Source organism: Ovis canadensis, chromosome 13 (genome assembly GCF_042477335.2).
Source record: "Ovis canadensis isolate MfBH-ARS-UI-01 breed Bighorn chromosome 13, ARS-UI_OviCan_v2, whole genome shotgun sequence".
Lineage (NCBI taxonomy): Eukaryota > Metazoa > Chordata > Mammalia > Artiodactyla > Bovidae > Ovis > Ovis canadensis.
This window is the reverse complement of record NC_091257.1, coordinates 96,816,318-96,838,228: the sequence shown is the minus strand read 5'-3', so window position 1 is coordinate 96,838,228 and position 21,911 is coordinate 96,816,318. Positions and strand designations below refer to the sequence as shown.

Genomic DNA, 21,911 nt, shown 5'->3' with positions numbered 1-21,911 from the left:
TCCCACAAGTGGACCACCCAAGTTCAGTATTCCCAGGGCTTCCCGAAACCCTTGGTCTCCCTTCCTGCCCCTCAGGTGCCTGTGGGGAAAGGAGAGGACTCTGGGACTCCTGGGTGATGTGGAAGTGACCCTTTCTGGGGTTCTTACAGCCGACTGGAGGTTTTGCCTTGAGTCGCATTCAGTCTGTTGTTCTACGTCATCTAAGGGGACAAGTCCCAGACGTTCTTCACTCTCATTTGTACGGCAGTTTGGGGGCCTTGTTGGCTTTTACCTTCCTGCCTCAGAAAGTGTTTGTCTTTTCCTCAACGGATTGTTTGGTCATCCGAAAAGACGGGGAAAGGGCCATTAAAGCAGACCAGCCAGAGTCTATCAGTGAACCTTGGTGCCTGCTTCTGGGAGGTGTGATACTCCTCCTCCTCGAGTTCATTGTGACCCAGGACCCAAAAGGAGACCTCACCCAAGCAAAGTCAAGGATAAAACACTGTCCTCTGGTTTTGCTCTAAAAGAATATAAGGGCTACCAATCCTGGTTAACTCCTAGGTTCGTTTCTTTATAGCTCAATTTTCCTTCTTATAAAAAGGATTGTCTTAGTTTAAAAGAATGGAGAAGCCTGGAGTTAATCAGTGGAATACATTTGTTGTTATAAATAATAAGGAGGTCAGCATTTCTTTGCTGAATCTGAATCTTTTTTCTCTTGGCTTAATCATACATGATGCTTCAGCATAAAACTTTGTCACACGCCCTGCAGACTTTGAACACGGCCATGCACACGGAGGACGTGGGTTTAGCGTGTCTTTGCCCAGAAATGCTCCCTTCCCCACTCTGGCTGGCTCAGTGCCTCCTCTGTCGGTTAGACAGTAGAATATCAGCAGCTGCCTCAGGGGATGCATAAGCTTCTGCCACACATCCATTGCTTTCTGGTTCTTGGTACAGTGTTTATATCTTACTAACACTTCCCCTCTTCCAAACCCAAATGTGAAAAGAAGATGAAAAGTTACTCCAGAGGAAGGTAAGGTCCTCTGATACGCAACCTCCAATTCTAATACATTAGAATCTCACGGGTAGGTTTGTCAGATAAATAACAGGTACCCAGTTCAACTCAGTTTCATATAAATGGCAGCTAATTTTTTAGTATAAAAATAAGTATGTCCCAGGCAATATTTGGGACATCCTTAGGCAAAAAATTGTCCTCTGTTGATCTTAAATTTAGATTTAACAGGACATCCTGTGGTCTCACTGTTATTTGCTAAATCTGGCAACCCTACCCAGGAGATTTTCTCCAAAAAACATGGATGGAACTTGCATAGTCTCCACCGTAATGCAAACAAAGAATATGAATTCAGTTGATGCTGGCAGAACACCATTTGGAACACGTCTCTGGGAAGCGAGGAGGTGTGTGGGCAGGGAGAGGACGACTCATGGCAATCTGTGACTCCACAGCCCTGTACGAGGGAGTGGATGGGCGGAAACATGACGTGGCAGGATCCTGCGTGGGTCTCTCCCTGTGGTCCCCATCATCAATTAATTTGCTATTTATTTAATATGCATTTTGAGCCCCGACAGGATCTAATGGGGTTAGGGATGTAACGGTGACAATTACACAAAAGCTCGCACCTTCAAGAGCTCAATCTGGCCAGAGAGATGCAGTCAGCATTCTTTACATCGCTGTGCACCTACTATGAGCTTCCCTGGTGGCTCAGTGGTAAAGAATCTGTCTACAATGCAGGAGACACGGGACTGAATGTCCAGGTTTGAGTATCACCCACCCTGGATTCAGAGGTCAACTCTGTCCCCTGATCAGTGCAGTCGCAAGCAACTTGTTTAACCAGCCGGGACCCAAACTTCCCCAACTATAATGCATGCGTGCGTGCTCAGTCGCTTAGTCACGTCCAGCTGTTGCAACCCTACGGACTGTAGCCCACCAGCCTCCTCTGTCCATGGAATTTCCCAGGCAAAAACATTGGAGTGGGTTGCCATTTCCTTCTCCGGGGATCTTCCTGACTCAGGGATCGAACCTGAGTCTCCTGTGTCTCCCACATCAGCAAGTGGCTTCTTTACCACTAGTGTGGACACAGGCGTTCATTCCTTCCTCATCAGATTGTCGTTACAACAGTCAGTGGCTTAGACGGTGCTGGGCACTGGTGCCTTCTATCACTGTTACATCAGAGTTCAAAGCTGGACATCTCTTTGCCCAGTTCCCTAGGGCCATAGTTCCCTCTTCAAGGGGCTGAGGGAGACAGGAGGCTGAGGGGAGGAGGCCAAACCGGCCAAACCAGAGGTGTCTTGTGGGCTTAGCAACTGGACCTGCCCTGGTAGAAAGCCAGAGCTCCAGAACCAAGCTCTTTCTTGTAACTCCCATGCACCTTTGACTGAGCAGGCTGAGCACCTGTGAAGGGACAGCCCTGAGCTGGTAACACGGCCTCTCAACAGAGGAAGCAAAGCAGCAGAATTTAAATGAAAACAGTGTGGGACCCAGTGAGTAATGGAGCATTTCCTGTATGACGTGAGCAGGACCGATGACTTACTTAAGCCAACAACAGTGCTTGCTAAGAGATGGGAGTGAGGTCAGCCCCGCCCCCAGCCCAGATTCTTGGTCCAAAATGGACCCCTCGAGCCAATGGGGGTTTTCCCGGGAGAGCAGAAGTGAAGTTGACGCTGGGGACTGTGCCTGGCCCCTCCTGCTGCTCCTGCTTCTGTCCTGGCCTCTGGCGCCTGCTGAGGGCTCTGGGCGTATGCCGTGCCCTGGGCCAGTGGCCTCCTCCCTCTGCCCCAGTTAGTTTCTAGCCGCCCTTCAGATCACAGCACAGTCTCCCTTCCTCTGTCAAACCTCCCTGACCGTCATAGTAGATCTGGTCTAGCCCCCTCCTTCCCTTAGCACCGAATCCTTCCCTCTGCCCTGTGGCACTCATCACAGCTGGCGTTTCCCACTCACCTGCGGGACTATTTGTTTGGCGTCTGTCTCTTCATGAGAACACGCCACCCCAGCACTCAGTGTCCGTCACAGGTCACAGAGGGCAGTCGATCGCATTTTCCCGAGTAAATGCATACATCGGCATGCCGCCCCCCTATTTTCTGAAAAAGGCAGCAAGCTAGTTGGTGGAGGGCACTTCCCCTTCAACCAGTCCTCGTTAATTTAATTACCATTTGAAGCTGAAACAGCACCAGGTGTCCCAGACCGTTCGGAACATGCATAAATGCAGAATCGTCTGAGCCTAACCAGTTTGATCACACTGTTGATACAAGGCAGAGGTTATTTTAAACCCCAGCATTATGTGGTTTTATACGTTTCTAAATGGAACTGGGATTATTCCAGGATCACCTGTCGCAAAAGTCATTTCTATACATTGGCCCTTTAGCTCCTGATTCAAATGTAGAATCTGCTCTGTAAATGACTCCCTTTTAGTATCAAAAAAGTCAGCACAGAAGATACTGTGTCTTGCATCGGACAGTGAAGTTCAGTGATCTGTGAGCTTCCTTCAGAGAGGTAATGTGCACTGTGGGGAGAGCACCAGGTGGGAGAGGAAAGTCCAGGTCTGAGGCCAGACTGCGCCCCTGTGCCGGGCGGGTCACAGACCTGTTTCCCCTTTCATGAAAATTCAGGCATGGGGCTAGATGGCCTCTTTCCAACACCAGAAATACTCTGAAAGGTTTGAGTGTTTCCACACTCTGTTTTTACTCTCAGACTTTTTTTTTTTCCTTTTAATCAGAAAATGAAGTCAAAGATCTGACATCCCTGGGGATTTAAAAGGTTGTGTCACGAGTCCCTGGACCAAGGATCGTTAAAATGGAGATGCGTAAGACGACGAGGTTAGGCCAGACGAGCCCAGTGTTAGAATGTTTCACACGGTGCTCACTTGTGTAGAGACACAGAGAGACTGTAAGTCTCCCAGCTCTTCCCCTGCCCCGGAGAGCATGGGAGTAACAGCACAGTCGCTGAGGAGGCCCGATGGCCCCCGCTGCACGGTCTGGCTGCTCAGAGTGCGGGGAGGAGGAGGAGGGCTGGGGAGCGGGTGGGGAGGCAGGAAGCCCAGGGCCTGAGTGAGTGTGCGGCTCCGTGCCAGTGTCCGTCCACTCACTCGCATCTGCTTTAGACGAGAAGGCTGCGTCTACAAGTGGAGACATGGGGCTTGTGGACGGCTCGTCAGACCCAAACCTCTGTCCCGAGTGCCTCACACAAAGTCTATAGATGTTAGATCTTAAGATCTCTGTAGACTACAGATCGCTGTAGTCAGGGGTCCCTAGCCACCAGGCCGAGGGCCAGGACCTGTCCGTGGCCTGTTAAGAACCGGGCCACACAGCAGGAGGCAGGCGGCGGGCGAGTGCAGCTTCACCTGTACTTACAGGCTCCCGTCGCCTGCACAGCTGCCTGAGCCCTGCCTCTTCTCAGCTCAGCAGCCGTGGGAGGCTCTCGGGGAAGCTAGAGCCCTGCTGTGAACCAAGCCCGCGAGGGTCTAGGTGGGGCGCTCCTTGTGAGAGAGAGCCTGATGCCCGATGGCCGAGGAGGGGCTGAGCCAGGGAGCTGGGCAGGGAGCAGCTGCGGATACCCGTGATCCTTAGCAGAGAGGTCTGGCTGCCCAGCGCCCGCAGCAGGTCAGTTACTCGCAGACACGTATCAGAGCCCTGTGAGTGAGTAACAAGCGAGTTGTGTAATTATTTCATCGTATATCACAATATAATAACAGCAGAAATGAAGCGCAGGGTAAACGTAACGCATCGGAACCGTCCCGAAACCCCTCCCTCAAGCCTGGTCTGCGGGAAAATTGTCTTCCACGAACCAGTGCTTGGGGCCCATGAGGCTGGGAGCCACTGACTGCAGTGACCTCCCAGGCAGAGTGAGAGCAGACCGTCAGCCCTTCCCTTCCAAAGCAGATGTATTAGAGCCCATCTCTCACTGCAGATTTTGGATCAGTAAGACGATACACCTTTACCGTGTAAACAAACACAAGCGTGTTGGAGATGCCCGTTCAGAACACTTTTCTGCAGAGACCACAGTCTAAAGAAGACCCGTGGCCTCAGCGCAAACTAACATTCTAACAGCCAAGTGCCCCTTTCTGTCACCTTGAGCCCTAATGTGTTACTAACATACATATGATACATAATGGTTCTATATATTTTTGCAGAAGAGAAGTATCTGGACTTTTCCCAAGATTTTAACACAAATCCACAACCACATGGAATATTTGGAAAATACAGAAAGTTGTAAAAGGGAAACTTAACATGCATAGCCTCAGCCCACATTTATAAAGAAAAGCCCTTTCGCTTTTGAAATCCTGCGATGATTAACATTTCTTGTAACTTTTATAGGGAGAGGAAAAGTCAGCCGCCTCTTCAGCCAACCTCAAGTTAGACAAAGCCAACATTACGCTCCAGGAGCCCCAGGGGGCCGCCAAGAATTCGACAGCCACTGAAACAGCAAAGGATGGTGCCAAGGAAAAAGGGGGCCCCAGCTCTCTGCCTCTGGGCAAACTGTTCTGGAAAAAGGTAAGTCCTAGTCTCTAGATTTGGAGAGTCTCTGGGGCCAGGATGACTTGAGAAATGGTTTCTGGTGGGCCAGCCACGGTATTCAATGATGCATGGAGTTTCTTCTTCAAGCTGACTCAACTCACCACTGAGCTGAAGACTTGTAAGTCACCCCGTGAGAAAAATGCAGTGTCTGTCGTATTACAAGCATGTGTTTTGTGGGAAAGAACAGGAAATGAACAAGTAGAATTTTCCTTCTTGGAATTACGCCGGTTCGGGACAGAGGGCGGTGGTGTTCTGTGGGTTGTCTTCTTTCTAGTGCGGGGTGGTGGGGGGTGGTCCTCGGGTTCCTCCCGCCCTGGCGCCGTGGACCACCTTGGGCTGCTCTGCCCCTCCTCCCCCAGCTACAGAGCCTCAGTGGTTCTCCTGTTGGAGAACCACAGCCATCCACCAGTTCACCACCAGGGCAGGCACGCAGCGCGTCCTCCGAGGGGAACACGCAAACCGCTATCTGAGTTTTCCCTGTAGAGTGAAGGTGCAGAGCAAGGGAGCGAGGTGGGCACGCTGACTGATGCTGAGAGCTGTTCTGTGATCCTCCTGCCGAGCAGACCTCAGCTGCCACACATGTTCAGAGCCCTTGCCTGCTTTAAATGTGGCCAAAGATGAGCAAGGAGTCGTGGGAGGGGGAGTTGGAGACGCCAGGTGAGCAATTCCAGTGGCACATCCGTGCGTCTTGGTGCACGGTGCCAGGAAGGCGGTGAACACAGATGCCGCTGGGTATTCGGTTTCTTCTCTTGTCCAGAATCCAGCAGGATTTCGGAAACCTTTTCCTGTTTATTTTCCATTGTACAGAAATCTCCCTTCTGGGTTCTTCCCAGAACACAAGCACTAATACTTAGTGAAAACCTTGGGCGATGTCACTTGGCAGATCCATCCTTGTTCTCCTTCCTCATCAATTTCTCTCTCTTTTTTTTTCTTTAACAAAATATTTTATCAGCGCTATAATGAAGGGAACAGTTTCCGAGTAAGTTACATCCATATACTGGTGGCAAGGGATAGATTTAAGTGGCTCATATTCAGGCATTTTTACTTCAATAATCATATGTATTATTCAAAATGTATTAGGAAAAATAAAACTAGCACATTAAATAAGCTCAAGATTTAACATATATTTTGCTCAAGGTGAGGTTACATGTATTTAGTTTAAAAAAGTAATCCAAGGAGGAGGCCCTCCCTGGCGTCCAGTGGTTAAGACTCTGCACTTCCTGTGCAGGGGTGAGGGTTCAATCCCTGGTTAGGAAACAAGGATCCCACATGCCACGGGCTGCAGCTAGGGAAAAAAAAAAAGTTATCCAAAGAAAGAGTTATGTAGTTAATGGTACTAATGCTAATAAGGAAATCAACCCTGAATATTCATTGGAAGGACTGATGCTGAAACTCCAATACTCTGGCCACCTGATGGAAAGAGCCAACTCTTTGGAAGGAAAAACCCTGATGCTGGGAAAGATTGAAGGCAGGAGGAGAGGGGGACAACAGAGGATGAGATGGTTGGATGGCATTACCGACTCGATGGACATGAGTTTGAGCCAGCTCCGGGAGATGGTGATGGACAGGGAGGCCTGGTGTGCTGCAGTCCGTGGGGTCACAGAGATGGACATGACTTAGCGACTGAACAGTTAGCAGTGCTGAGTAAATAGTAGTAAATTGGGGTCCCCCCAGGAGGCTGACATGAAGACAGAGCTGATATGTAGAATATCTCTTGGAGGAAAACCACTGTGGAGGATAAAGGGCGTGGGGAGGTGTGGGAGGGGAGAGGCTGCGGGGCCCAGGGGGGGCAGAGCGGCAGGAGGAGAGGGCCCGAGGGCCTCTGGCTGGGGGTGCTGCTGAGCCGAGGCCAAGTAGAGCTCACGCGAGGGGTCCTATGTCGGGCTTCCAGCATTTTCTGGGCTCGGTCACTGCCAAGGAGCAGCGGGCGGTGGGGGGGGGGGGCACAGAGGTCGTGGGCGCTGAAGTCGTGACCCTCAGAGGCAGCCCCACTCACAGGGAGATGGGAGCCGCTCTCGGCCACAGCTGCCACAGGTGGGGTGTTGTTCAGTCGTGTCCGAGTCTTGTGACCCCAGGGACTGTAGCCCGCCAGGCTCCTCTGTCCATGAGATTTCCCAGGCAAGGATACAGGAGTGGGATGCCAGGGGATCTTCCCGACCCAGGGATCGAACTTGCGTCTCCTGCACTGGGAGGCAGCTTCTTTACCGCTGAGGCACCAGGGAAGCCCCAAGGGTATGTGCAGTGTGGCCAAAGCTACCCAGGAGGTTGGCAAACAATGGAAGTTTGAGGCACACTGACGTACAGATCAGACTCTGAGTCCCGGTCCACCTCCACGAGCCTCGGCTTCCTCATCTGAGAAATGCAGACAGTAATAGTCCCGTGTCATGGAAATGGGTGAGGACTAAGGAACGTGGGTAAAACCCCTGCCCTGTGGGTCACACGGCAGCGGCCGAGGAGCCTGCATCTCGCCCACGTGCTCGAGGGTTGAGGCGTGAGTCAGACCCACTGTGACATTTCTCTGTGCCAGCCGGTCTGGGGAAGCTTCTAAACGTAAAAACCGCCCATGCTTTATCTTTCCTGACCTTTGGCATCTATGAGAGATGCGCCGGTTCCTCTTTGAAATTTCGGCTCTTCCCATTGAAAATAAAAGTCAGGACCACTTGGCACTCAGGTACTCATTTATTTCAGTCTCACTGGCTCTTGCACCGGCATCTGCTTTATTTCTTTAGTAAGTCATACAAACGATGAAGTTAAGAGAAACTGAAAACCAAATCACCTCTGATCTTGTCTTGTCTTCTTGCATGCATAGAAAACAGATCTGTATGGATGTGAGGGGGAGGTTCCCTCATCCCACAGCAGTTTTAATCACTCTCTTGGTGCTAAGTATTTTTTTTAGTGTGTGTGTGTGTGTGTGTGTGTGTGTGTGTGTGTGTGCAGGTCCTAGGCACTGAAAAAATATCAGGGAACAGATCGCTGCCCTCCAGTAGCTTCCGTTCTCTTCAGTCCAGTTCAGTTCAGTCGCTCAGTCGTGTCCGACTCTGCAACCCCATGAATCGCAGCACACCAGGCCTCCCTGTTCATCACCATCTCCCGGAGTTCACTCAGACTCATGTCCATCGAGTCCGTGATGCCATCCAGCCATATTTCTTGGGGAGCAGATCGCTGCCCTCCAGTAGCTTCCATCCTCTTAGAGGAGCTTATTTCTTGTAGGAACAAAATGGCAGTCTTTGTCTTTTTTAAATTAGAAGAAGATTTGGTTATAAAACCATTCTCGTAAAATTTTTGAGAGCAAAGAGAAACACTAGAAAATTCTGATGTTTTCACTAACTCTAAGCTCTCTTTCTTTTAATTGAGAAGCTTTTAAACAAATTTCAAAGTCTCTAAGTCTACAGTTAGGAACATCAGAAATGAAATTTTCCCCTAAAGGCTGTCAATATGAAATTTTACATTATTTTGATTTATAGTCTTGATTGCTAAAGTAGTTCTTATTATAAACAAAAATAACCTTTGAGAAAATTAATTTCACATTTTGTTATGCTTGCCAAAAATATGTTTAAGCCCAGTTCTGTGGACTGACTGCACCATTTCAGAGTAATTGGGATACTATTTGCTCTGTGACCTCGCGAAAGTCACTTACTCTGTTTGGGTCTCTTTTTCCTCACTTGTTGAGTAAAAAGATTGGAATAGCTGATCTTAAAAAGCCCTGGGGATGGCAAGTTGGCATAATAGCCAGAATCAGAAAGATGGGGCTCTATAACTTTAGGCAGATTATTTAACCCTTTCGAGCATTTACTTTCTCACCTGTAATATAGGGACCACGTCCGTCTCATGGTGCTGTTATGAGAGTCTGTCATTTACATGGAGAGCATTCGGGACATAGCAGGTGCTCAGTGGACAGTGCTCCTCTCATTTTCTCAAGTACGACATCACTGGTTCCAAACTAAGTATCCAAGTGCCGCTTCTGGAGCTCACGGCCCGTGCGGTACAAAGGGAATGTCAGACTCATCTGCTGCCGTCGACAGGCTTGAAATCCACTTGGAGGGACAGCACATGTATGAATACATGCATGCCTGTGTGTGTGTGTGCCTGTATGCGGTTGGTAAATGATGCATTTATTTGGAGTATCTTCAAAATGGCTCTTTTCCTACTTTCCTTTGGAGGAGACAAATGATGAAGTAGAAAAACAACGTGAGCTCTGAAGCCAAAGAGACACAGAATCAAATCTCAGCTCTGACAGTGACTGTCTGTTTGAACGTGAGCAAAGAATTTAAACCCTCTAAGCCTCACTTTCCTCAACTCTGAAAATGGGAAGTGATTCCTACCTTTCATGATCTGGGAGAGGAGTTGGACGATGGGTACAAGTGGCTGGCATTTGAGGAGTGACAGCTTCATTCCCAAACAGCCCAGTGTGGAGTCTAATATTAATCGTGGGGTGCAGATTACCAGTGCCGCGGGTGTTGAGGCAAGGGGGCAGCCAGGGTAGGTCAGAGTAGACTAAGAGAACTTAAACACCCCTCTGGCTCATATGGCTTATTTGCTCACAAAGCGAATCCCAAAGTCCACTGGGATTCGGTTAGACAGCCCAGCGTAGGGACTTCCTTGGTGGGCCGGTGGCTAAGACTCCACATTTTCAGTGCCGGGGGCAGGGGTTTGATGCCTGGTCCGGGAACTAAGATCCCGCCTGCTTGCATGGTGCAGCCAAAAAAATACATAAATAAACCAAGAAAAGGCTGGCCTAGGTCTGAATAACTATGGAAGCACTTGAAAGACAGGCTTAAGCATTCAGACCTGATAGAAAAGGTCTTCCTTCAGCTCCGCGGTGAAGTCAGTGAACACGAAACAGCTGCCGCGTGATCCCAATGGCGCTCCTGGAAGACCCGGTAGCAACAGGGTGTCTACTGGCCGAAGTGCTACCATCTGACAGCATTTTAAAGAAACATTCCTTTAAGAACTGCAGTGCTCTTTAAAGGAGAGGCGCTCTTGTAAGTCAAGTTTATATAATAAGTACATGTGCCGTTTAGATCCTTATTCTCAGCAATATAAATGTCCAGACCAGATCCTTTAGCTTTCAAACTGGGTTTTTGTCGTTGTTAACAAAGCTGCACCAGTTTCAACTCACTAGATAAGGGCCAGATGTCCAGTTTGTTGAAAAGGATTGAGGCGTTTCTGGTTTTGAGGTTTGGATGAGGTAAGGTGTTTGCTTATCACACCTTATCGTGTTCCTCTGACGGAGAGGCTTGACGACGCTGGTGTGCCGAGATCAACCTTGGTTCTAGAATCGTTCTGTCTTCATCCATTTTGACGTAAGTTGTGGTGCCCTCCAATTTTCCTTCCTGTCTGAATTCCCTTCCTGCACATATTCCCAATGCGGAAGAGTTAGTCGTCTCTCCTCTTCCTCAAAGATCAGCCACCAGAGCGTACTCCCTAATGGAAATGATGGGTTGGAATCTGGTCCTGCTGAGTCCTCAGCTCGCAGGCTTTTGCTGTGTGGGAAAGAGGAGGAGAGAAAGCAGAAGTTGTTGGATGACTTTGTCATTGTGTTCTGAGCACGGAAGCCATGCTGGTTACAGATATACATTAAATGTGAGCTCCAGGATGTCAGCTTTGAAGAATTAGAGACACACCTCAAACTTCAAAGGGAGGCATGGTTTTAGAATAAAAGCTACAGTTTAATAGGTATTGGAACAGAGACCTAGAAATTACAGGGCGTCTGCTTCCATTTTGCAAACTGACATGGAATACTAATGTAAAAAATATATATATTAGCCTGCTGCCTAACACATAGCCCAACAATGTGGGGTTTTATTATTATCTTTGTTAGTATTACTATGTTTCTTCAGTTCTATAGAGTTGCATCTGAGGCATGTTCACAAGATAGGGAGAAGCAGGCCAACAAAGAATGTTTATTAGAGGATCAGAACCACATGCAAGAAGCTGCCTTCGGGGTGGCGTCTGGAATCTGGCCTCAGGCCTGTTTATTCAGAGTTTTTATTTGTAACTTGGTCAATAAACTGTGAAGCACATTTATCAAGTTTATGAGCTGGGTGGGCTCATTAATGCAATCCAGAATATATGCAATAAGGATCTCAAAATACTGGCACAATGGGCTGAAGTTAGGACGTCCTGGGCTTTTTGTTTAATGAAGTTCACTGTGCCACTGTCCTGATGGGAGCAGCTCATCACATATTTTAACAGAGCCATGCCATCCGGTTACCCGTTCCAATGCTAGAACTTAATATAACCCAAGAGCAGTGTTAGAAATGTCTCTTCCAAAGGGATTCATGAACAACCATGTGTCTGGGCCAGACACAAGGGAATTTTAAAAGCAACATGATATTAATTAAGAAAAGTTATTTAAAATTTATTTTATTAAAGTTAATTTCTGCTAAACGGCAAAGTAGCTCAATTAGACATGTGTCCTTGGTGTCTCAGATGGTAAAGAATCTGCCTACATTGTGGAAGACCCAGATTCAGTCCGTGGGTCAGAAAGATCCCCCGGGGAAGGGAATGGCTACCCACTCCAGTATTCTTGCCTGGAGAATCCCATGGGCCGAGGAGCCTGGTGGGCTCCCATGGGGTTGCAAGGAGTTGGATGCAGCCGAGCGACTAACATTTTCACTTTCACGTTATACGCTCTTTACCATAGTCTTTTCCGATACAGTTCATCACAGGATATAGAATACAGTCCCCTGTGCTATACAGTAGGACCTCATTGCTTAGCTTTTCTCTGTGTAATAGTCTCCATCTGCTAATCCCAAACTTCTCATGCGTCCCTCCGCACCCCTTCTCCCTCTTGGCAACCACAGTTTCTCCTCTGTGTCTGTGAGTCTGTTTCTGTTTCATTGATAAATTCATCTGTGTCATATTTTGGATTCCGCATATAAGTGATATCATATGACGTTTCCCTTTGTCTGACTCACTTCTCTTAGTGTGATAATCTCTAGGTCCATCTGTCTGGTTGCAGATGGCAATATTTCATTCTTCTTATGACTGAGTGGCATTTCAGCGTCTGTGTGTAAGTGTGCGTGTGTGTGCATGTGAGTGTGTGTGCGCGTGTGTGTGATTGTGTGTGTGCGTGTGAGTGTGTGCGTGTGTGAGTGTGTGTACACTGCATCGTCTTTATCCATTCATCTGTTGATGGACGTTTAGATTTCTTCCATGTCTTGACTATTGTGAATTGTGCTTCTGTGAATTAGGGTGCATATATCTTTTTGAATTAGAATTTCGTCTGCATATATGCCCAGGAGCGGGATTCCTGGATCATATAACAACCCTGTTTTTAGTTTTTGAGGAAGCTCCACACTCTTTTCCATAGTGGCTGCACCAGTTTGCATTCCCATCAACAATGTAGGGAGATTCCCTAAGAAAAGCCTTGAGTAGGTCAGGTAGGCCTAGATGATGCCCCTTCCGCCCAGCATGCGTGAAAGTCCCTTCCACTCATCGAGCGCGTACTCCGTGCAGGTGCTGTGCTAGGCGCTCCGCACCCCTCGCCTTCGCACTGGCCATTTCCACACACTGAAGCACACCAATGCACATGCCGACTCACCCCATCCGGGTAGTTCTAGGACTGTGAGAAAGGTGATCGTGGCTCAGTTGAGGCCTCTCTGTGCTCCTCCTGGTGATCACTCACAAACCACACCTCCGCCCCCAAAGCCACCGAGGAGGAGGTCCCCGCCACCTGACCCGACGCTTTGCTGATGTCCTCGGAGCCTGCCGCCGCTCCCCTGCCACTCGAGAGGCGGTGGAGAAAACTCTCTTTGGGAAGCTCAGCTCCGGGAGCAGCTGCGCGGGGCAGAGAGACACCCTTGGCATCCATGCAGCCCTCTTTGCCCCAGGGCACACCCAGCTCGAGGGCAGCTAAGCTGGGTTGGATAAGGGGCTCTCCAACCACCAGCATCCTCCCCAAAACGACCCTTGCAGGATGCTGGCTCCCCAGAGTCCTTACTTCCACGGATGAGATCTCTTCCCATTTCTTAAAATTTTTATTTCTGCTCCTCCTGTACCCCCTCACTTCTAGAAAAGACTGTAGACACCTGAACCTCATTGCAACGTAGTTCAAGTTGTTCTTACCTCCTACAGACACCTCGCAGTGTCTCTGACGCCCGTGGAAAGGAAGGTCCTGACATCTGCCCTGGGAGGAGCTGCCCGGTGGCCGGACCCCAGCCCCCAGATGTAGATGCGTCTCAGCTCTGCCTCAGGCACGACTCTCCCTTCACAGGCTGTATTGTGTGTGTGAACTGAGGCTCAGAGAGATGTGGTTGACTTGCCCAAGGTTGCACAGCTACATCAGTGAATTTGAACCTGACTCCACAGTCCAAGACACTCAGGACTTGGGTTCTGAGCAGGTTGCCGTACGAGTGTCAGACCCTAAAGGGCAACAAGAACCTGGTGTCTCATTACCCAATCTGGGGTCCTTCTTCTTACCGGATATTTCAGCTTTCCCCAGCTTGAAGGTTAGGCCCGTAAGCCAGTGTGCAAATGTATAGGAAAGTGCAGGATGGTTTCGGATGGCTCCTGGAGACAGCTCTAAACATTCAATCCATCATGCAATGCAGAGTTATCTTCTTTCCATTCTACTCCATTTCCTCTGGTGACGTTAACTATAAGATCTCTTCCTGGTTTTAAGAAGCATTTTTTACTGTGTTTACACTTGATGATCTCTCTTTTTAACAAAGACTTAAAAATAATTAGAATTTAATGAGCACCATTACGCATTGCAGTGGTTTTAATACGTTCTTCTGGTTACAGGGAGGACATTGATATGACGTTCATGTCAAGCTGTTTTCTTTTAAAATACATTTGTTTAAATGAAAAGATAGTCAACTTAAAGAAAAATATCAAGTAAATACAGATGTACACGGACAGGTCAAGAACTGTGAAAACAGTATGCAGATTACTTTGAGAAATGGTCCACTGGACTAATTCCCAACATAAGGAGTGTTTTGCTGGGTAGTATAGCTTTAAAGTAAGAGACAGCCATATCTTTCGGAACAGACAATACTTAAAAAGCCAACTCCTGAAACATTAGCAGGATTGGGACGAGCGGAACCGTGATGAAGATGATGGAAACCTCACTGTCCGGAGGCGTCCCTTCCGCATCTCAGCCTCGCCTGCACTCAGCTCTCAGCTTCCTCTGGAAAACAGTGAGCCATCAACGGCCAAGAGCTTTCCCAACACAGGAAACCAGCGCACAAACCAGTCTCCTTCCAATGCCCCGGGCAGCAGAGAGAGCCTGGCAAGCCAGCAGTGCTGTTCTCACATGGAGGGAGGGCTTTTCAGCTCAGTGTACACAGTATATTGACTCTTGAAACTTTTGTGGGTCAGGTTGAAGGCAGTCTGCTTAAAATGTCATTTAATTCTTTGCCTTTCCATAGGATTAAACAGTACCCGCGTGGTCTTGGGAAGAAGGGGTGTGGTTCCAAGGCAGCTACACCACTGGCCATTGCTTCTGAATGTTCTATGATTTTCCAACAATCAGGAGCTTCCAGAAAACCCACAATCCATTTTAGGGACATTTTTCTGTGCTCAGGTAAGCTTCAGTGGGAGAAGAAGATAAGTAAAAATTAGTGGTCAAATCTGAAGACCTCATCTAGGGAGAAAGTTCTGGTAGAAGAGAAAGAAGCTCACACAGTTACCAAATAATGTTTCTGATCCTTCAAATCATCATGACAGGGGGGGAAACTGGCTTTTGGGACCATTTCCATCATTTTCTGGTTTTATCATCCTAAACAAGTGACTCCAGCTCTCTGAACTTTGTTTCTTGCTGTGTAAGTGAAGATCAGCATACTGACCGCCTGGGACTGCTTAAAGTCAGATAACGTTTACAAAGCACCAAATAAAGAGGATATGTTTGTAAATGTCAGATCCTTTCTCTCTCACACACTGCATGTTTTCAAGGTAAAAATAAAGGCAGGGCTTGGGGCAAAATAGACATAGATGGGGCTCCCTTGATGGCTCAGTGGTAAAGAATCCCCCTGCCGATGCAGGAGATCAGTCCCTGAAGATCTCACGTGCCTCGGAGCAACTAAGCCCGTGTGTCACAACTGTTGAGCCTGTGATCTGGAGCCCAGGAGCCAAGCCTCTGAGCCCATGTCCCACAGCTGCTGAAGCTCACGACCCGCAACAAGAGAAGCCACCGCAGTAAGAAGTCCTGGCCAGCAACTGAGAGCAGGCCCTGCTCGCCGCGACTGGAGAGAAGCCGGGGGCAGCAACGGAGACCCAGCACAGGCAGAGAGAAATAAATACGTAAACACCGACAGAGAAAGAGTTCCTGCCCTGGCGTCCAAGAGAAGAGATGCAAGGGTCTATGAACACCCTGGAGTTCTTTGTGAAATGTTCTGTTCAAGCTTACTTTTCTGGGAAGAGAATCCAGCTCTGACAAGTGAGTCTCGCAGTGGCCTGTAACCACCACCCATCCACCTCAAAATGAGTCAGAACAACTGCAAGAAATATGCAAAGACGAACTTTCGAGTTGGAGCTTGGCAAACCTATAGGGTGATTGTGACATTGACCTTTGATAGAATTTGGTAATACCGCTCCTATCTGGGGCAGGACCGAGATGCTAGACTTACTGCAAGAATTAACAGGATTGGAAGCTGGATATGTTGGACCCCAGCCTTCTGGCCCTCCATAGAAGTATTTTAACCCAATTATTCTTTGGCACAATGACCTTGGCCCACATCGAAGGCTGGTAAGAAGCAGCTTCAGATGCTGGCCACTGCCCGACCATCGGGATAAGGCTGAGGACCCAGCTTATGACATCAGTGCCTGCTTCCTCTCAGAGGATCACAGGCTGGATTGCTCTGGACATATGACCAGAATTTTCCCGAGCAGCTCGTGCATCTTGCCTAACAGTGACTGTCTTGTGTGACAGATCGGAACTGTCAAGGCAAACGTGTTATTAACACTTGCCCGCAGCCAGCGCTGCCATGTGTTTCCTGCAGCATCCCCGCATCACTCCATTTGTGTCCAGGTTGCGTCTGTATGCTTATTGCTCCTTCACTGCGTTTTAAATACATCGTTTAATTTGCACTGTTTATGTTTGTATCAACCTCGTTTGAGTTCATCTTGGAACAAGGTGTGCGTAAGCAATGTCCAAAAATGGCACAGAAAGCTGTTAGGCCTGGTTTTGGTAACATCCTAACTCTTGCTTTTGTTTCTGTCTTCCCTTTAGTCAGTTAAAGAGGATTCAGTCCCCACAGGTGCAGAGGAGAATGTAAGTTACACGCGAAATGACAGAATCATTCCATGTTCATCTCTGGCGTGGTGGACCCCTGGGCACGTCAGCTCTGGGGTTGTGGGTTCTTGCATGCTCCAGGTGTGATTCACCCACTGTAGACTCTTTCACCCTCTCACGTGATCAGTGGCCATGGGGGAATGACTTTGCATCAATAGTTGTAACGCCCATTGAATCGATGCAGATAAAATGCAGAAGCAGAGCATGCATTTTTAGCATTTGTTACCATTTAGGGGCTGAAAGAGTCTACTCAACCTAAGAGCATCTCACTCCTTCCTTAAGGGACATGATGCTGCACCCTCTGCTTCATTTTACTTCGATTGCTCTTTCGCTTTTGTTTCCATGGCAACCTAGATTCTCTACTAACCGTGGGTGGTACCCAGGACAGGTAGTTGCACCAGGCTTCAGAGCATATTGCTGCAGTAGGTGCTGTGAGACGTTCTCTCGGGCAGGAGAGCTGACTCCATGGGCCTACACTTGACAGACACAAGTTGAGCCTCACTCTCTTTGGGGGCTTTAATTTCCAAGAGTGATGGTCAAGACTTTCGAGACAGTGCATTCATGTCTAAGAAGATGGCTCCGTGTAAGCCATCACACAAATGTATCATTCCAAAACATCTTCCAGGGAGATGAACAAATTGGCCTCAAGAGTGTCAGACCCAAAGCAGCAGCTGTCTGCTCTAAAAGAAGTGCAGTCTTTGGAAAAAAATGTTATAAGTGGGCTACGTAAGTTCACAACTCCTTAAGAAAGAAGCTGATTGCTGTCATTTTACCAAAGCAAAATATGTTTGGCTCTTCCGAGATGTCTCTTGTTTGCTTGCCATGGACGGGGCCTGTGTTTTCACTTTTATTTAATTGCTGGAACTGAGCAGAAGTCGAAAATCCAAGTATGTCCAGAAATGTTGACTGTGATGTGGAGTGAAAATTGGAATGGCTGTGTCGTGATTCTCGCTGGGAGAGACAGCTTCGGAACCCGCTTTGTGGCTGCCGCTGCTTCTTTCTCTTTGCTCCCTCCTTCCTGTCTTCCTTCTCCTTCCTTCTCTCTCCCTCCCTTCTCCTTCTCCCTCCCCCTTTTTGGAGCCAAACTTACTGGCTTATAAAGCTCAGGACTCTTGTAATTCCAGAAAATTCTCATGAGTTTACTGGCTATTTTCTAGAAAAATCTAACTCTCCATTTCAGCACCCTACAAGGGGGAACTCCATGAGTCTTCTTCCCAGGAACTTTAAATTTAAAAGCTGCAGGTTAAATCCAAAGCATCTGTTAGCTTCCAAGTTCCATGTTTTTTGAAGCAAAACGTCTTTTTGTCTGCCTGTGTGTAGGGATCCTATCCGAGGAATCCCGTGTCTCTTGCAGCTTGCGTATGCAAATGCAGGGTAAATCTCTAACTGGCAAATATGAAGTGTCTCACTTTCTGCTGTGAAATTTAGACACAAAACCAATATGAATTAGAGCTAGATGATTGGCACCAAAAGATAACGCAAAATCAGACAGAGATGCAAGGAAACGCAAAATGTTTTGTCAAGAAAATAAAAAAGCATTTTAAAATGCTTTCAGTTGCTTAGCCCTACCAGTAATGTCCTCATTTTAAGATTCCACATTTCATCTCCTAATTGACTACTAGTTGAAAAGAGTATGGCAAATATGTTGTGATCTTGGGCCCATCACTCCCAGGCTGTGCTACCTTTTCGACCTCAGTTTACTCATCTCTTAAATGGCCGTAATAATATGACTCACCCCTCATAAGGATTCTTGTGAGAATTATATGAATAATGCCTGAAACACAAAAGAACTCAGTAATTCAGGGGTTGGCAAACTGCAGTCCACGGGCCAAATCTAGCCCATCACCTGTGTTTGTATGACCCACAAGCTAAGTAAGAATGGTTCTTACATTGTGAATGGTTGGAAAAGAAAAATCGGAAAAATACTATTTTGTGATATTTGAAAATTATACAAAATTCAAATTTCCGCGTTTATAGATAAAGTTTTATTAGAACACAGACGCCTGCCTGCTTTTGCCCAGCCTATCGCTGCTTTCAGGCCTCGAGGGCAGAGTGGAGCCATCTCAGGGCCTTTCGCAGGAAGTTTATCGCCCCCTGCAGGAACGCCAGTGCACATGGTAACATCGGGAAGTGGGCGCTTCCCAGTGATCAGGGTTTCTGATTCCTTGTGAAATTACACACCTCCCAGCTGACTCAGTGTCCACATGGAGTGAAGATGTATGAAAAACAGTTAATCAGTTTAATTTGCTTCTCCTGAGTAAAAGAGGTGGCGTTAGTCAAAGCAACGGACTGTACTCTAGACTTTCAGAACGGGACGCTTTACTAGAGCCCTTTCACTCGCAGCTTCTTATGGCTAAAATGTGGTTGAATTTACTTTTAGAAAATATCTCCACCATGAGTTCCCAAAACTGATCTATCAACCAGTGCAATCAAAGAGCAGAGTGATTTCAAATTGTTTCATGAAAAGAAAAATAAGGTTTTTGAAACCAATGAACTCTTTTCATAGAATAAACCTCTAGTTCTATCAGGGGAAAGTTTTTATTCATCCCGATTACAGAGAATTGAATCCTTTCATTATAATCTGAAAACATCTGGAACACTGGTTAACCTGAGGTCGTGTTCTAACTCATGAGGGGAGGAAAGCTTTCCTTCCCAAGAAGCTCCCAGATCAGCGGAACAGGTAGTTCTGCTGTTTTCTTCTTAGTGAGGAACTTGTCAGCTGCAAGTGAGAGCACACCCAGCTCTACCTGGAGGGAAAGAAAGTGGAGTTTGTGGCCCTCACGCTCTCCCTTGGCCCAGCCTTCCTGGCCTGGCTACTTTCTCAGGTTTTCAACAGCACGTCAGCCAGTGAATAAAGGAGAGACCCGTCCAGCAGCAACCCTGCATGTCCTGGAATTTGTTCTTTTTCATTGACTTAAATGGGTTCGCATGCTTTATTAGTCAGCATCTGCCAGGTCGTGTTGCAGTAACAACCAAGCCCCAGTGCCAGGGGATTTCAAGAGCAAAAATCCCTTTTTCCCCCTCACTTATGCTGTGTATCAGCTGTGAGTTGGGTATAAAAGTAAAATCACTACAATATCTTTGTAATCAAATAACAGGTTATATATGACAGGTTATAAACCAAATCAGAAAGAATCTAAAAAAATTCTAAAGTAAAAATTGTCAATATTATCAATATTATCATGGCATAGGTGAAGTTTAAGTGGAGGTAACCTATTCTGCTATAAATCACTTTCTGAAACTCATAGCTCTAGTAAAAACTATATAAACCAAATTTTAAGAGTAAATATGATTTAATATTAGAGGCATGGAGAAGGAAATGGCAACCCACTCCAGTGTTGCTGCCTGGAGAATCCCAGGGACGGGGGAGCCTGGTGGGCTGCCGTCTGTGGGGCCGCACAGAGTTGGACACGACTGAAGCGACTCAGTAGTGGTAGTAGTATTAGAGGCCTGTTGCTGAAGTGTGTATTGTCTGTGTTAACTATACCAGCCATCTTCATGCAACATGGGACATGCCCTACTGAAGTCAAGGGCTCCCTGGTAGCGCAGTGATAAAGAATCCACCTGCCAGTGCAGATGATGTGGGTTCACCTCCTGGCCTAGGAAGATCCCGTGCAGAAGGAAATGGCACCCCACACCAGTATGCCTGCCTGGACATGACCTTATGAACAGAGAAGCCTGGTGAGCTACAGACCATGGGGTTGCCAAACATTGGACACGACTTAGCAACTGAACAACAGTTGAAATCAAGCAAAGATTTAATTCTAAAATATAGTGCAAATCTGGTTTTCACCATGCCCATCACACCCAGAGTTAAAATGTTCAGAGGCAGTCATATATTCTGAATAAGGAATAGCATTTTTTTCCAAAGCTCTGGCCTGGAAAGAAGTCAGAAAACTACCCAAATAAAAATCAAATTCTCATGTCTGTATATGTAAATAAGATCCTCACTTAGCTCAGATCCTTCTAGATTTCCACACTGGATGTTAATGGAGCTTTTTTTTCCCCTTGGCTGCTGAAAGCCAACTTCTTGGCCTGACTTCAAAGCTAATGAGAGTCTTTAAAAGTCTCTTTTTCTTTCCCTACTGAAAATAGTTGTGTGTTGAAGAATGGACTGTGGGCTAGGATTTATAAGTTGACACCTCGACATTTGAAAAGGCCCAACAAGAAACCATTTCCACTCAAAGTTGATTTACAAAGTTATTGCCATATGGTCATTTTATCATAGGAGTAATTGTCCCTCTTGTCCCTACACACACACACACACACACACACACACACACACACACACACGCGCGCACAGGTAACTTGCCGCTTCAACCACACAAGAGTTCTAAACCCAGAGTCAGTGAGTTAGTCTCTGCTCATTACCTACCTAACGGCCGTTCTCATTTCCTGCACCCTTTTCCCCTTGACCTTAGGTAAGCTTGGTCACTACCACAGCCCCAAGTATTTGGTTGTGATTTGTCTAAACCAAATCCCATTTTCTTCAGCAATAATTAATCTAGGGATAAGGATGTGACCTACGTTTGGCCAATGAGATGTACTCTGAGTTAGAGGATCAAAATACAGAAATTCACTTGGAGAAACGTTTTGGTTGTGACCTTCCTTCCTTCTTAGGACATTGGGTTGCGGATGTGATGCCTGAGACTGTGGCAGCTTCTTTATGCCCATGAGGTAGCAAATAAAAGGGTGGAAAGCCGAGAGTGGCAGAGGGTAGCAAGAGCCCAGGTTCTTGGAAACTTTGTGGAGCCTCCAAGCCAACCCCTTAACATCCTGTCCACACTGTTATTCATTAAGACACTATTGGATATCTGGTTACTGGTGAACAGCTCCATCCTCACTGAAATGGCCAGTTACCTGCTGGCATGATATTGGCTCTGTCACTCAGTCATTTAGAAGCTTCCTCTGTAAATTAGACTGAGCTTTCTTGAGTAGCTCAGTAATCCTTTACTGAGGTATCATGTTAAAAATACCTTGCACATCCGACATAACAAGAGATAGCTGTTGATATATTTTCTAAACAATGGATTGGTGCATGGTGGGCGAGTCCAGATAATTCATGCCCACACTCTCAAAGTGACGACCACCGGTATCAACTGACTGCTTGCTGTGTGTCAGGCACAGTTCTAAGAACTTTAAATATGTTGCCTGATTTAAGTCTCAGAAC

The 21,911-nt window shown here is 47.3% G+C and overlaps 1 protein-coding gene across 8 annotated transcripts in view; it reads left to right on the top strand.

Annotated features, from left to right (window-relative positions):
• The window catches only part of BCAS1 (brain enriched myelin associated protein 1), a 98,460-nt gene that overhangs the window by 57,560 nt on the left and 18,989 nt on the right, over positions 1-21,911 (top strand). For 6 of the 8 annotated variants that reach the window (XM_069548848.1, XM_069548842.1, XM_069548843.1 and 3 more), the window contains 2 exons: positions 5,305-5,481; positions 16,679-16,720. In XM_069548848.1, the coding sequence (XP_069404949.1) occupies positions 5,305-5,481; positions 16,679-16,720 (219 nt within the window). The remainder of the gene's footprint in view (positions 1-5,304; positions 5,482-16,678; positions 16,721-21,911) is intronic. The other 2 variants (XM_069548849.1, XM_069548847.1) reach the window with 1 other exon arrangement.